The sequence below is a fragment of the Lucilia sericata genome, unplaced genomic scaffold (assembly GCF_015586225.1).
Source record: "Lucilia sericata isolate MDLA Ls3-8-SP2 unplaced genomic scaffold, ASM1558622v1 Contig000917F_arrow, whole genome shotgun sequence".
Taxonomy (NCBI): Eukaryota; Metazoa; Arthropoda; class Insecta; order Diptera; family Calliphoridae; genus Lucilia; species Lucilia sericata.
The window spans coordinates 83920-100160 of NW_023994904.1; the positions used below are offsets into that span (position 1 = coordinate 83920).

General features: G+C 33.0%; 1 protein-coding gene across 1 annotated transcript; it reads right to left on the bottom strand.

Moving 5' to 3' along the window:
* Positions 1–1422: 1422 nt before the first annotated feature.
* Positions 1423–2009, bottom strand: LOC119609038 (putative peptidyl-tRNA hydrolase PTRHD1). Its single transcript, XM_037963714.1, has 2 exons — positions 1698–2009; positions 1423–1639 (listed from the first exon to the last, which is right to left on the bottom strand). Exons 1-2 carry the CDS (start codon positions 1881–1883, stop codon positions 1466–1468), a joined length of 360 nt encoding a protein of 119 aa, XP_037819642.1. The 5' UTR covers positions 1884–2009; the 3' UTR covers positions 1423–1465.
* Positions 2010–16241: the final 14232 nt, after the last annotated feature.

A 16241-nucleotide genomic window follows, 5' to 3' on the forward strand; every position in this document is an offset into this window, starting at 1 on the left:
GTATTAGGCCTCAGAAAATATAAATATTGATTATATTTGTTACGCATATTTCAAGTTTTTAGGCTATAACCGGAAATGTAGCCGGCGATACTTTTAGATAGATAAATATACCATTTCAAAGGCTTTTTTCTTGGGTCAAGAGAAAATTTTGTATTAAATTTCATCAATTTATCTTGAAAACAGCGACCATAGAAGTGCCCACAAAGTTTACGTGAACACACAGAGGGACGAACATAGCTTAACTCAGAAAGTGATTGGTATACTTAGAGCTGGATATACGAACAATACCATCCCAACTATAAAGTTCTAGATTTTTAAAACTTATTTCTAAAGTTTTTTAATGTAATGACAAGTTATTTTGGATCTTTAGTAATAACGGTAAAGTTACCAGGGAATATGTATATGGTTCTAAGGCAATTTCTTCCATTCTGAGGATAATAGCACTTATTAAAGGAATTATTGTTAGATATTGATGCTATTGGCCTTTTATAGCACAAAAGTAAATTTTTCGTGGATTTTTATCATCTCGACTAATGTACGGGCTCTATCTTTTTCCAGTTAATATGTATTTTCATTGTCATGGACTCATTTGCCCACGAAGTCGTTAACACATTGTCCGATTTTGACTTTAAAATTTTTATATCTTTCTTTTTCAAATCTGTATCACAATAATAAGCTAGTATACCGCTTAAAGCATACAAGTAGCTAAAATCTCAAAAAAAAAAAATTAAAATATTTTTTATTCAATTAAAAATTATTACATATAAACCGTTTCCGATTTTGTATTTGATTCATGATGTATAAATATATGTATGAATTGTTTTATCGAAGCCTGAAATAAATTTAAATTTAAAAAATCCCTGAATTATTCACTGCTAAATATTTCACTAAAATAGATTTATTTTAGTAAAAATCCTATTTTTTGCCCATGTATGTAAATCCTAGGTATTAATAAATGCATCATAAAAATAACAATCTAAATATATATTGAATCATATAAAAATATATCAAAATCTACTAACAATCACAACAAATATAAAAATTAAAAAAAAAAATAAAATTAACTTACGTTTCAGCTCTAGCTAAAGTCTTGAATATCTTGAGTCTTGAAAAATTTTGAGTCTTGAAATATCTTGAGTCTTGAGATTCTGGATTATTTAAATAATTGCTGCTACTTAATATTTACTATTAGCCGTCTTAAGCCTTACAAATTCATTTTTAAATCAAATCACTAATGCGAAACTAAAGTTCATAATTAACTGAAAAAGTTCCTATTATTTTCCCGACAAAACGACACACCCGTTTGCTCTATTAAACTATATCATCAATGCAAAGCTAAAGTTCTGAAGTAATTGAAAAGTTCCTGATTGAAAAACGACACTCCCGAACACTAAAGTTTTACAAACAAAACAAGCGAACGCGCACTTTTTAACCGATGTCTCCTGGTCCATGTCTACTGTTTCGTTTATTCCTTCAATAATTTGAAATTTTTAACATATTTATGGACGTCTTCCTTAACGTAAGGTTTAATGGCAATACAAGTGGGTATATTTTCCGGCTGCTCAATCCATAGTTTGTGTTGAATCTCATTTTCTTTCAGTTTATTAGCCAATTTTGTAAGTGCTGCTTCATCTTTGGCCTGGTAATGAGAAAAAATAACTGGTTAGTGAAAGAAACGGGGATACTAAACCACTCACCTCTAATACCACTTTGTGCATGTTGTCTAAATCCGCCAAATATGATTTTGTGGCGTCATCATCTGCATGCAAATGCATGACCGCAGTAGCAGCATGGCAACATTGAGCAATTACGGCACCCAGAGGCCAATTTAAGGCAGATTTCAAGTCGCTGCGAACAATTATGTATTGCACAATATTTGACATTGCTTTACAATAAACTTGGTATATTTTTGTAAAAGAAATAAATTTATTTTGCTAAAACTTTCTTGCAAAAAAACAACTTCACACAAATGAACGCGGTTACAGAGTCCTGCGCCGACAAATATTAACGACGGAGGCGACTGACACCAAATATGTCGGCGGCGGCTTAAAATCTACTGTAAGCCGGCTATGTTTTCAACTACAATTAGTTTTTAAATTTTCTACAATTTTAAATATAAACGGAATCCGAGAGATCAGAAAGTGGGATTTTGGAAGCAAATATATTGTTTATAACAACAAAACAGAACAAGCACAAAAGTTGTGTGAGAAATTATGCAGGGATGGATAAATTCTTAAAAATTAAAAACAAAGTTTTACGAGGATCGGCCTATATTTAACCCTATTCTCCATATAAAACTTCTTGCAGAAAATCAGTTTCTAAAAAATTTTGCATTAAGAAAATGATCAATAACGTAAAAAGTTTTTTTTACTAAAAACAAAGATATTTTATTTATTTATTTATTTATTTATTTATTTATTCAGTAATAAAAAAAAGCTCATTTGGGCAAAATAATATTACACAGTCCTATCTGTTCTGTAAACCGAATCCGAGTAAATCTCTCGTTTTAAAACGAATTCGCATAATTTTTCTCGTTTTAAAACCGAGTACACAAATCTAGTAGAAAGTAAATCGAGTGTAATTTTATTCTAATAAATAAAATAATTATTTTTCTTCGTTTTTTACCATAAATTGTAAAAGAGAACAAAATTGAGAAATAATCATGGAAATAATAATAGTTTCTCTTTGCCAAAACTTGTCGGCTTTAGCCAGAAAATTTTTTCCTGGCAATAGAAAAAAAATGTCAAATAAATTATTTGTTTAAAAAGTACATTGAAAACATTGAAAAATGTTTGAAATTTTTTATTTATTGAAAAAGAAATTTAGTTTTTTCTGTTCCCATGATGTAATAAGTGCATCCTGTCTGTTCCCGTACTTTTTACAAGTACGAAGACAAAATTCATTAATTTTCTTTAGCCAGAAAAGTTCTGGAACAAAGCTAAAATATGTTCTTTTTTCTGAATTCTACGTTCAAATAAAAATTCGATTTGAAGAACACCAAATTTTAAAAGTTTCAATAAGTGTTAAGATTTTCTTTAAAAAAAAGACGAACAGAACAACATCAATTAAAGGGATCACAAAGAGATTGAAAAATATTCCAAAAGTTTCACTTTGAAAACATTATTAGAGTGTATGAAAACTCGCAACTCTAAAGGCAGATTATTCCTATTTTGGCGGTAATTTCTTTATGATTAAAATAATTAAGAAGTAAGAGTTATACCTATTCGGCAAATCATATGTCGTAAAAAAGCAAATTTGACTTTGATCATTAGATTAATAAGAACGTCACCGTGATTTTCGGATTAGGGACTTAAATGTGGAATTGGGTCAATTATGGACAAAGTTCTCTATAATTTAAAGTACTTTTTTAATTCTATCATAGTGATAACTTTGGGAATGATGTATTATAGGGAATGGTAAATAGACTTCGATTATGACCATTAATCGATTATTGCTGTAAAAAATCGATTATTTTGTGATCGATTCTACACCACCAATTTTATACTGAAATCGAAATAAAAAGCATAATGTTTCAAATTTTTAATTATCAAATTTTACACAAATTATTTTTCCATAAATCTCTTAAATATTATGAAAATCGGTCCACATTTGTCGGCAGTCTCTATAAAAAACACAACAACCTATAGGTATAGCGATACAATTCTACACAAACAAGTTTTATGTGAACCATGGCATAGCTCTGCCATAATGTGAACCTACCATACATACATATGGGCAATTCCATGAAAAGGTAAACCACGACTGAAAAAATAAAACCCTTATAACTTCTGCATTTTTGAAGATAATTCAACACCTCGCCGCCATACAAACGGACCCGAAAATATCACTTTTTAGCTCATATTTCTATTAATTATAATACTATCCCTTCAAAAATCGGCGGATCTAAAATGTTTATAAGCCTAAACATTTATGCCTATTTTCATAACGATTGGACCTCATTTGACCCTAGTTCCATTCAAAGTTTAATTTCAGAAAAACACTTAAAAGTCCGTAACTTACTTATAAGCACTTGTATTATAATAAAATTTGGCACAAATAAAATGAATAAAACTCCAACCCCAAAATTTTATGAGAATCGGTCCATATTTAACACTAGTCGCCATATAACTTCTGTTTTTTAATTTAATCTATAAATTGCTTAAACATGAATATAGGTCGACCATGTCCGACTGCACTTTCCTACTCCTTTTGCTTTATTGAAGTGTGTGTATGTATATATTTCCAAAATATATATTTTATAACCTAAAAAAAATCAGGAGAAAAATCTCACATACGATGTGTCACGTACGATATTTCAAAATGTTCATTATAAAATTATATTATTTTTTTTTTTTATTTAAAAATTATGGATTACTAATGAACAATATGTCCCATAGTGTAAGAAATTAAAACAAAAAAGATACACCTACAGAATTCGCAGATTTTCGTAAATATTTACATGTACTTTAAAAACACTTCCGAATTTTTGTCACGTATGATATCACCATATTTTAATACATATTTTGGAAAACAAGGTTCCGAATGGGATGATTCCTTTTGCAAATATAGTATTCTTTAAATGGAACAGAATGACAAAATTGTTTTCCAAGTACTCCTTATTTTACAAAATCTATACCAAAATCTATACCACAAGCGTATGGAATTGCCCATATGTATATCTCTAATAAATTTCATGGAAACTAAAATCGCGTTGTTACCCCTCTTAAAATTTACTTTGCTATGTTTTAGAACGACTTTCAATATAGGTATTTGAGTCTAGCGATAACCATTCGTAAGATGGACCAATTTAAAAAAAAAGGTATTTTCTAATTATTTTTTTAAATTTTAGTATATGGCCTGCTAAGTTTTCACTACCTTTAGTTTTTAAATTTTAGTGTAATCCTTGGTAAAAAAAATATAATATTTTTCTACCATGGTGTAATCTATATAATAAAAATTTCATTATTCTAAATAAAATTTTAAATTGTTTTTTTTTTTTTAACTCTGTGAAAAATTTGTAATACAATATTTAAAGCGCCTCTCAATAACCTTTCCCATGATATCAAAATTTCTTATCATTCCTTTAGGTAAAATATAAACAAGTAAGTAAGAATTTATGTGATTATAAGTTATGTGATTATGTTAAAGATGTTAATTATATTTTTAATAATATTTAATTTAATTTTTACCTTAATTCAGAAATATTTTAAACATTTATTGACCAAAGAGGGGTTTTCTAAAAGAGGGGTTAAATGTTGGCAGGGGCTTATTGTGGTCCTATCCTTATAAAATTTTGTTAGATGAATTAATGAAATGGGAAATAAAAGTGATTTTAATTCTTTTTGCGTAGAGCCTTCCGTATAGCCTGAAAATGGACTTTTATGTTCTCACTAAAAAATTGAATTTTGGTGGGAAAAAAGAAGTGCTCAGAGATTTTAATCCTTTTTGGCCCGGGGCTTCCGTTTAGCCAGAAAATGGACTTTTATGTGCTCACTAAAAATCGAACTTTGGTGGGAAGTAAAAGTGATCACAGATTTTAATTCTTTTTTTCCCAAGGCCTTCCGTTTAGCCAGAAAATGGATTTCTATGTTCTCATTCAAAAATCGAAATCAAAGTGATCATAGATTTTAAAACTTTTTGCCCTAGGGCCTTCCGTTTAGCCAGAAAATTGACTTTTATATTTTCACTCAAAAATTAAATTTTGGTGGGAAACAAAAGTGATCACAGATTTTAATTCTTTTTGCCTTAGGGCCTTCCGTTTAGGCAGAAAATGGATTTTTATATTTTCACTTAAAAATTGAATTTTGGTGGGAAATAAAAGTGATCACAGATTTTAATCCTTTTTGGCCTAGGGCCTTCCGTTTAGCCAGAAAATGGACTTTTATGTTTTCACTCAAAAATGGATTTTTGGTGAGAAATAAAATTGATCACAGATTTTAATCCTTTTTGTCGTTGGGCCTTCCGTATTGCCAGAAAGATTGTAATTCTTTTAGCCCTAGGGCCTTCCGTTTAGTCAGAAAGTGGACTTTTATGTTTTCACTCAAAAATTGAATTTTGGTGGGAAACAAAACAGATTTTAATCCTTTTTTCCCAAGGCCTTCCGTTTAGCCAGAAAATGGACTTTTATGTTTTCACTCAAGAATCAAATTTTGGTGGGAAACAAAAGTGATCACATATTTTAATCCTCTTCACTCAAAAATGGATTTTTGGTGAGAATTAAAAGTGATCACAGGCTTTAATCCTTTTTGCCCTAGGGCCTTCCGTGTAGCCAGAAAATGACTTTTATGTTTTCACTCAAAAATTAAATTTTGGTGGGAAACAAAAGTGATCACAGATTTTAATTCTTTTTAATTCGTTTAGCCAGAAAATGGACTTTTATGGTTTCACTCAAAAATCGAATTTTGGTGAGAAATAAAAATGACCACAGATTTTAATTCTTTTTGCCCTAGGGCCTTCGGTTTAGCCAGAAAATGGACTTTTATGTTTTCACCCAAGAATCGAATTTTGGTGGGAAATAAAAGTGATCACAGATTTTAATCCTTTTTGCCCTAGGGCCTTCCGTTTAGCCAGGAAATGGATCTTTATGTTTTCACTGGAAAATCGGAATTTGGTGGGAATTAAAAGTGATCACAGATTTAAATTCTTTTTGCCCTAGGGCCTTCCGTTTAGCCAGAAAATTGGCTTTTATGTTTTCACTAAAAATCAATTTTGGTGGGAAACAAAAGTGATCACAGATTTTAATCCTTTTTGCCCTAGGGCCTTCCGTTTAGCCAGAAAATGGACTTTTATGTTTTCTCTAAAAAATTTAATTTTGGTGGGAAACAAAAGTTTCACAGATTTTAATCCTTTTTACCCTAGGGCCTTCCGTTTAGCCAGAAAATGGACTTTTATGTTTTCACTCAAAAATTAAATTTTGGAGGGAAACAAAAGTGATCTCAGATTTTAATTCTTTTTGCCCTAGGACCTTCCGTTTAACCAAAAATGGATTTTTATATTTTCACTTAAAAATTGAATTTTGGTGGGAAATAAAAGTGATCACAGATTTTAATCCTTTTTGGCCTAGGGCCTTCCGTTAAGCCAGAAAATGGACTTTTATGTTTTCACCCAAGAATCGAATTTTGGTGGGAAACAAAAGTGATCTCAGATTTTAATTCTTTTTGCCCTAGGGCCTTCCGTGTAGCCAGAAAATGAACTTTTATGTTTTCACCCAAGAATCGAATTGTGGTGGGAAACAAAAGTGATCACAGATTTTAATCCTTTTTGCCCTAGGGCCTTCCGTTTAGCCAAAAATGGATTTTTATATTTTCACTTAAAAATTTAATTTTGGTGGGAAATAAAAGTGATCACAGATCCTTTTTGGCCTAGGGCCTTCCGTTAAGCCAGAAAATGGATTTTTATGTTTTCACTCAAAAATTGATTTTTGTTAAGAAATGAAAGTGATCACAGATTTTAATCCTTTTTGCCCTAAGGCCTTCCGTTTAGCCAGAAAATGGACTTTTATGCTTTCACTAAAAAATTGATTTTTGGTGAGAAATAAAAGTGATCACTGATTTTAATCCTTTTTGCCCTAGGGCCAGTAAGTTGACTCTTATCCTTTAACTCAAAGATGGAATTTAGTGGGAATTAAAAGTGATCAGAGATTTTAATTCTTTTTGCCCTAGAGCCTTCCGTTTAGCCAGAAAATGGACTTTTATGTTTTCACAAAAAAATTTAATTCTGGTGGAAAACAAAAGTGATCACAGATTTTAATCCTTTTTGCCCTAGGGCCTTCCGTTTAGCCAGAAAATTGACTTTTATGTTTTCACTCAAAAATTAAATTTTGGTGGGAAACAAAAGTGATCACAGATTTTAATTCTTTTTGCCTTAGGGCCTTCCGTTTAGGCAGAAAATGGACTTTTAAGTTTTCACTCAAAAATCGAATTTTGGTGAGAAATAAAAATGATCACTGATTTTAATTCTTTTTGCCATAGGGCCTTCCGTTTTGGTTAGAAATAAAAGTGATCACAGATTTTAATTCTTTTTGGCCTAGGGCCTTCCGTTTAGCCAGAAAATGGACTTTTATGTTTTCACCCTAAAATCGAATTTTGGTGAAAACAAAAGTGATAACAGATTTTAATCCTTTTTGCCCTAGGGCCTTCCGTTTAGCCAGAAAATGGATTTTTATGTTTTCACTCAAAAATCGGCATTTGGTGGGAAATAAAAGTGATCACAGATTTTAATTCTTTTTGTCCTAGGGTCTTCCGTTTAGCCAGAAAATGGATTTTTATTTTTTTACTAAAAAATCGGTGATCTCAGATTTTAATTCTTTTTGCCCTAGGGCCTTTCGTTTAGCCAGAAAATGGACTTTTATGTTTTCTCTAAAAAATTTAATTTTGATGGGAGACGAAAGTGATCACAGATTTTAATCCTTTTTGCCCTAGGGCCTTCCGTTTAGCCAGAAAATGGACTTTTATGTTTTCACTCAAATATTAAATTTTGCTGGGAAACAAAAGTGATCACAGATTTTAATTCGTTTTGCCCTAGGACCTTCCGTTTAGCAAGAAAATGGATTTTTATGTTTTCACTTAAAATCAATTTTGGTGGGAAACAAAAGTGATCACAGATTTTAATCCTTTTTGCCCTAGGGCCTTCCGTTTAGCCAGAAAATGGACTTTTATGTTCCAAGAATCGAATTTTGGTGGGAAACAAAAGCGATCACAGATTTTAATCCTTTTTGTCCTAGGGCCTTCCGTTTAGCCAGAAAATGGACTTTTATGTTTTCACTCAAGAATTAAATTTTGGTGGGAAACAAAAGTGATCACAGATTTTAATCCTTTTTGCCCTAGGGCCTTCCGTTTAGCCAGAAAATGGACTTTTATGTTTTCACTAAAAAATGGATTTTTGGTGAGAAATAAAAGTGATCACTGATTTTAATCCTTTTTGCCCTAGGGCCTTCCGTTTAGCCAGAAAATGGACTTTTATGTTTTCACCCAAAAATCGAATTTTGGTGAGAAATAAAAGTGATCACTGATTTTAATGCTTTCAGCCCTAGGGCCTTCGGTTTAGCCAGAAAATGGACTTTTATGTTTTCACCCAAGAATCGAATTTTGGTGGGAAGCAAAAGTGATTACAGATTTTAATTCTTTTTGCCCTAGGGCCTTCCGTTTAGCCAGAAGATGGATTTTTATGTTTTCACTAAAAAATCGGCATTTGGTGGGAAATAAAAGTGATCACAGATTTTAATTCTTTTTGCCCTAGGGCCTTCCGTTTATCCAGAAAATGGACTTTTATGTTTTCACTAAAAGTCAATTTTGGTGGGAAACAAAAGTGATCACAGATTTTAATCCTTTTTGCCCTAGGGCCTTCCGTTTAGCTTTTATGTTTTCACTCAAAAATCGAATTTTGGTGAGAAATAAAAGTGATCACTGATTTTAATCCTTTTTGTCCTAGGGCCTTCCGTTTAGCCAGAAAATGGACTTTTATGTTTTCACTCAAAAATTAAATTTTGGTGGGAAACAAAAGTGATCACAGATTCTAATCCTTTTTGCCATAGGCCTTCCGTCTAGCCAGAAAATGGACTTTTATGTTTTCACTAAAAAATGGATTTTTGGTGAGAAATAAAAGTGATCACTGATTTTAATCCTTTTTGCTCTAGGGTCTTCCGTTTAGCCAGAAAATGGACTTTTATGTTTTCACTCATAAATTAAATTTTGGTGGGAAACAAAAGTGATCACAGATTTTATTACTTTTTGCCCTAGGGCCTTCCGTTTAGCCACAAACTGGACTTTTATGTTTTCACTCAAAAATTTAATTTTGGTGGGAAACAAAAGTGATCACAGATTTTAATCCTTTTTGCCCTAGGGCCTTCCGTTTAGCCAGAAAATGGACTTTTATGTTTTCACTAAAAAATGGATTTTTGGTGAGAAATATAAGTGATCACTGATTTTAATCCTTTTTGCCCTAGGGCCTTCCGTTTAGCCAGAAAATGGACTTTTATGTTTTCACTAAAAAATCGAATTTTGGGAGAAATAAAAGTGATCACTGATTTTAATTCTTTTTGCCCTAGGGCCTTCGGTTTAGCCAGAAAATGGACTTTTATGTTTTCACCCAAGAATCAAATTTTGGTGGGAAACAAAAGTGATCACAGATTTTAATCCTTTTTGCCCTAGGGCCTTCCGTTTAGCCAGAAAATGGACTTTTATGTTTTCACTAAAAAATGGATTTTTGGTGAGAAATATAAGTGATCAATGATTTTAATCCTTTTTGCCCTAGGGCCTTCCGTTTAGCCAGAAAATGGACTTTTATGTTTTCACCCAAAAATCGAATTTTGGTGAGAAATAAAAGTGATCACTGATTTTAATGCTTTCAGCCCTAGGGCCTTCGGTTTAGCCAGAAAATGGACTTTTATGGTTTCACTCAAGAATCGAATTTTGGTGGGAAACAAAAGTGATCACAGATTTTAATTCTTTTTATGTTTTCACCCAAGAATAGAATTTTGGTGAGAAATAAAAATGACCACAGATTTTAATTCTTTTTGCCCTAGGGCCTTCGGTTTAGCCAGAAAATCGACTTTTATGTTTTCACCCAAGAATCGAATTTTGGTGGGAAACAAAAGGGATCACAGATTTTAATCCTTTTTGCCCTAGGGCCTTCCGTTTAGCCAGAAAATGGACTTTTATGTTTTCACTAAAAAATCGAATTTTGGTGAGAAATAAAAGTGGTCACAGATTTTAATCCTTTTGGCCCTAGGGCCTTCCGTTTAGCCAGAATGTGGACTTTTATGTTTTCACTAAAAATCAATTTTTGGTGGGAAACAAAAGTGATCACTGATTTTAATTCTTTTTGCCCTGGGGCCTTCAGTTTAGCCAGAAAATGGACTTTTATGTTTTCACTCAAAAATTAAATTTTGGTGGGAAACAAAAGTGATCACAGATTTTAATCCTTTTTGCCCTAGGGCCTTCCGTTTAGCCAGAAAATGGACTTTTATGTTTTCACCCAAGAATTGAATTTTGGTGGGAAACAAAAGTGATCACAGATTTTAATTCTTTTTGCCCTAGGGCCTTCCGTTTAGCCAGAAAATGGACTTTTATGTTTTCACTCAAAAATTAAATTTTGGTGGGAAACAAAAGTGATCACAGATTTTAATCCTTTTTGCCCTAGGGCCTTCAGTTTAGCCAGAAAATGGACTTTTATGTTTTCACTAAAAAATGGATTTTTGGTGAGAAATAAAAGTGATCACTGATTTTAATCCTTTTTGCCCTAGGGCCTTCGGTTTAGCCAGAAAATGGACTTTTATGTTTTCACCCAAGAATCGAATTTTGGTGGGAAACAAAAGTGATCACAGATTTTAATCCTTTTTGCCCTAGGGCCTTCCGTTTAGCCAGAAAATGGACTTTTATGTTTTCACCCAAGAATAGAATTTTGGTGAGAAATAAAAGTGATCACAGATTTTAATTCTTTTTGCCCTAGGGGCTTCCGTTTAGCCAGAAAATGGACTTTTATGTTTTTACTCAAAAATTATATTTTGGTGGTAAACAAAAGTGATCACAGATTTTAATCCTTTTTGCCCTAGGGCCTTCCGTTTAGCCAGAAAATGGACTTTTATGTTTTTACTAAAAAATCGAATTTTGGTGAGAAATAAAAGTGATCACAGATTTCAGTTCTTTTTGCCCTAGGGCCTTCGGTTTAGCCAGAAAATGTACTTTTATGTTTTCATTCAAAAATTAAATTTTGGTGGGAAACAAAAGTGATCACAGATTTTAATCCTTTTTGCCCTAGGGCCTTCGGTTTAGCCAGAAAATGGACTTTTATGTTTTCACCCAAGAATAGAATTTTGGTGAGAAATAAAAGTGATCACAGATTTTAATTCTTTTTGCCCTAGGGCCTTCCGTTTAGCCAGAATATGGACTTTTATGTTTTCACTAAAAATCAATTTTTGGTGGGAAACAAAAGTGATCACTGATTTTAATTCTTTTTGCCCTGGGGCCTTCAGTTTAGCCAGAAAATGGACTTTTATGTTTTCACTCAAAAATTAAATTTTGGTGGGAAACAAAAGTGATCACAGATTTTAATTCTTTTTGCCCTAGGGCCTTCCGTTTAGCCAGAAAATGGACTTTTATGTTTTCACTCAAAAATTAAATTTTGGTGGGAAACAAAAGTGATCACAGATTTTAATCCTTTTTGCCCTAGGGCCTTCCGTTTAGCCAGAAAATGGACTTTTATGTTTTCACTAAAAAATGAATTTTTGGTGAGAAATAAAAGTGATCACTGATTTTAATCCTTTTTGCCCTAGGGCCTTCCGTTTAGCCAGAAAATGGACTTTTATGTTTTCACCCAAGAATCGAATTTTGGTGGGAAACAAAAGGGATCACAGATTTTAATCCTTTTTGCCCTAGGGCTTTCCGTTTAGCCAGAAAATGGACTTTTATGTTTTCACCCAAGAATAGAATTTTGGTGGGAAACAAAAGTGATCACAGATTTTAATTCTTTTTGCCCTAGGGCCTTCCGTTTAGCCAGAAACTGGACTTTTATGTTTTCACTCAAAAATTAAATTTTGGTGGGAAACAAAAGTGATCACAGATTTTAATCCTTTTTGCCCTAGGGCCTTCCGTTTAGCCAGAAAATGGACTTTTATGTTTTCACTCAAATATTCAATTTTGTTGGGAAACAACAGTGATCACAGATTTTAATCCTTTTTGCCCTAGGGCCTTCCGTTTAGCCAGAAAACGGACCTTTATGTTTTCACTAAAAAATGGATTTTTGGTGGGAAACAAAAGTGATCACAGATTTTAATTCTTTTTGCCCTAGGGCCTTCGGTTTAGCCAGAAAATGGACTTTTAAGTTTTCACCCAAGAATGAAATTTTGGTGGGAAACAAAAAAGATCACTGATTTTAATCCTTTTTGCCCTAGGGCCTTCCGTTTAGCCAGAAAATGGACTTTTATGTTTTCACTCATAAATTAAATTTTGGTGGGAAACAAAAGTGATCACAGATTTTAATTCTTTTTGCCCTAGGGCCTTCGGTTTAGCCAGAAAATGGACTTTTATGTTTTCACCCAAGAATAGAATTTTGGTGGGAAACAAAAGTGATCACAGATTTTAATTCTTTTTGCCCTAGGGCCTTCCGTTTAGCCAGAAAATGGACTTTTTTGTTTTCACCCAAGAAGCGAATTTTGGTGGGAAAAAAAAGGGATCACAGATTTTAATTCTTTTTGCCCTAGGGCCTTCCGTTTAGCCAGAAAATGGACTTTTATGTTTTCACTCACAAATCGAATTTTGGTGAGAAATAAAAGTGATCACAGATTTTAATTCTTTTTGCCCTAGGGCCTTCGGTTTAGCCAGAAAATCGACTTTTCTGTTTTCACCCAAGAATCGAATTTTGGTGGGAAACAAAAGTGATCACAGATTTTAATCCTTTTTGCCCTAGGGCCTTCCGTTTAGCCAGAAAATGGACTTTTATGTTTTCACTAAAAAATCGAATTTTGGTGAGAAATAAAAGTGGTCACAGATTTTAATCCTTTTGGCCCTAGGGCCTTCCGTTTAGCCAGAATGTGGACTTTTATGTTTTCACTAAAAATCAATTTTTGGTGGGAAACAAAAGTGATCACAGATTTTAATTCTTTTTGCCCTAGGGCCTTCCGTTTAGCCAGAAAATGGACTTTTATGTTTTCACTCAAAAATTAAATTTTGGTGGGAAACAAAAGTGATCACAGATTTTAATCCTTTTTGCCCTAGGGCCTTCAGTTTAGCCAGAAAATGGACTTTTATGTTTTCACTAAAAAATGGATTTTTGGTGAGAAATAAAAGTGATCACTGATTTTAATCCTTTTTGCCCTAGGGCCTTCCGTTTAGCCAGAAAATGGACTTTTATGTTTTCACCCAAGAATCGAATTTTGGTGGGAAACAAAAGTGATCACAGATTTTAATCCTTTTTGCCCTAGGGCCTTCCGTTTAGCCAGAAAATGGACTTTTATGTTTTCACCCAAGAATAGAATTTTGGTGAGAAATAAAAGTGATCACAGATTTTAATTCTTTTTGCCCTAGGGGCTTCCGTTTAGCCAGAAAATGGACTTTTATGTTTTTACTCAAAAATTATATTTTGGTGGTAAACAAAAGTGATCACAGATTTTAATCCTTTTTGCCCTAGGGCCTTCCGTTTAGCCAGAAAATGGACTTTTATGTTTTTACTAAAAAATCGAATTTTGGTGAGAAATAAAAGTGATCACAGATTTCAGTTCTTTTTGCCCTAGGGCCTTCGGTTTAGCCAGAAAATGTACTTTTATGTTTTCATTCAAAAATTAAATTTTGGTGGGAAACAAAAGTGATCACAGATTTTAATTCTTTTTGCCCTAGGGCCTTCCGTTTAGCCAGAATATGGACTTTTATGTTTTCACTAAAAATCAATTTTTGGTGGGAAACAAAAGTGATCACTGATTTTAATTCTTTTTGCCCTGGGGCCTTCAGTTTAGCCAGAAAATGGACTTTTATGTTTTCACTCAAAAATTAAATTTTGGTGGGAAACAAAAGTGATCACAGATTTTAATCCTTTTTGCCCTAGGGCCTTCCGTTTAGCCAGAAAATGGACTTTTATGTTTTCACCCAAGAATCGAATTTTGGTGGGAAACAAAAGTGATCACAGATTTTAATTCTTTTTGCCCTAGGGCCTTCCGTTTAGCCAGAAAATGGACTTTTATGTTTTCACTCAAAAATTAAATTTTGGTGGGAAACAAAAGTGATCACAGATTTTAATCCTTTTTGGCCTAGGGCCTTCCGTTTAGCCAGAAAATGGACTTTTATGTTTTCACTAAAAAATGAATTTTTGGTGAGAAATAAAAGTGATCACTGATTTTAATCCTTTTTGCCCTAGGGCCTTCCGTTTAGCCAGAAAATGGACTTTTATGTTTTCACCCAAGAATCGAATTTTGGTGGGAAACAAAAGGGATCACAGATTTTAATCCTTTTTGCCCTAGGGCTTTCCGTTTAGCCAGAAAATGGACTTTTATGTTTTCACCCAAGAATAGAATTTTGGTGGGAAACAAAAGTGATCACAGATTTTAATTCTTTTTGCCCTAGGGCCTTCCGTTTAGCCAGAAACTGGACTTTTATGTTTTCACTCAAAAATTAAATTTTGGTGGGAAACAAAAGTGATCACAGATTTTAATCCTTTTTGCCCTAGGGCCTTCCGTTTAGCCAGAAAATGGACTTTTATGTTTTCACTCAAATATTCAATTTTGTTGGGAAACAACAGTGATCACAGATTTTAATCCTTTTTGCCCTAGGGCCTTCCGTTTAGCCAGAAAACGGACCTTTATGTTTTCACTAAAAAATGGATTTTTGGTGGGAAACAAAAGTGATCACAGATTTTAATTCTTTTTGCCCTAGGGCCTTCGGTTTAGCCAGAAAATGGACTTTTAAGTTTTCACCCAAGAATGAAATTTTGGTGGGAAACAAAAAAGATCACTGATTTTAATCCTTTTTGCCCTAGGGCCTTCCGTTTAGCCAGAAAATGGACTTTTATGTTTTCACTCATAAATTAAATTTTGGTGGGAAACAAAAGTGATCACAGATTTTAATTCTTTTTGCCCTAGGGCCTTCGGTTTAGCCAGAAAATGGACTTTTATGTTTTCACCCAAGAATAGAATTTTGGTGGGAAACAAAAGGGATCACAGATTTTAATCCTTTTTGCCCTAGGGCCTTCCGTTTAGCCAGAAAATGGACTTTTTTGTTTTCACCCAAGAAGCGAATTTTGGTGGGAAAAAAAAGGGATCACAGATTTTAATTCTTTTTGCCCTAGGGCCTTCCGTTTAGCCAGAAAATGGACTTTTATGTTTTCACTCACAAATCGAATTTTGGTGAGAAATAAAAGTGATCACAGATTTTAATTCTTTTTGCCCTAGGGCCTTCGGTTTAGCCAGAAAATCGACTTTTCTGTTTTCACCCAAGAATCGAATTTTGGTGGGAAACAAAAGTGATCACAGATTTTAATCCTTTTTGCCCTAGGGCCTTCCGTTTAGCCAGAAAATGGACTTTTATGTTTTCACTAAAAAATCGAATTTTGATGAGAAATAAAAGTGGTCACAGATTTTAATCCTTTTGGCCCTAGGGCCTTCCGTTTAGCCAGAAAATGGACTTTTCTGTTTTCACTAAAAATCAATTTTTGGTGGGAAATAAAAGTGATCACAGATTTTAATTATTTTTGCCCTAGGGCCTTCCGTTTAGCCAGAAAATGGATTTTTAAGTTTTCACTAAAAAATCTGCATTTGG

Coding starts and splice junctions, on each gene's coding strand:
- LOC119609038 (XM_037963714.1), bottom strand. CDS start 1,883: ATGTCAAATATTGTGCAATACATAATTGTTCGCAGCGACTTGAAATCT. Junction 1,640..1,697: donor TGCACAAAGTGGTATTAGAG/GTGAGTGGTTTA, acceptor TCTCATTACCAG/GCCAAAGATGAAGCAGCACT.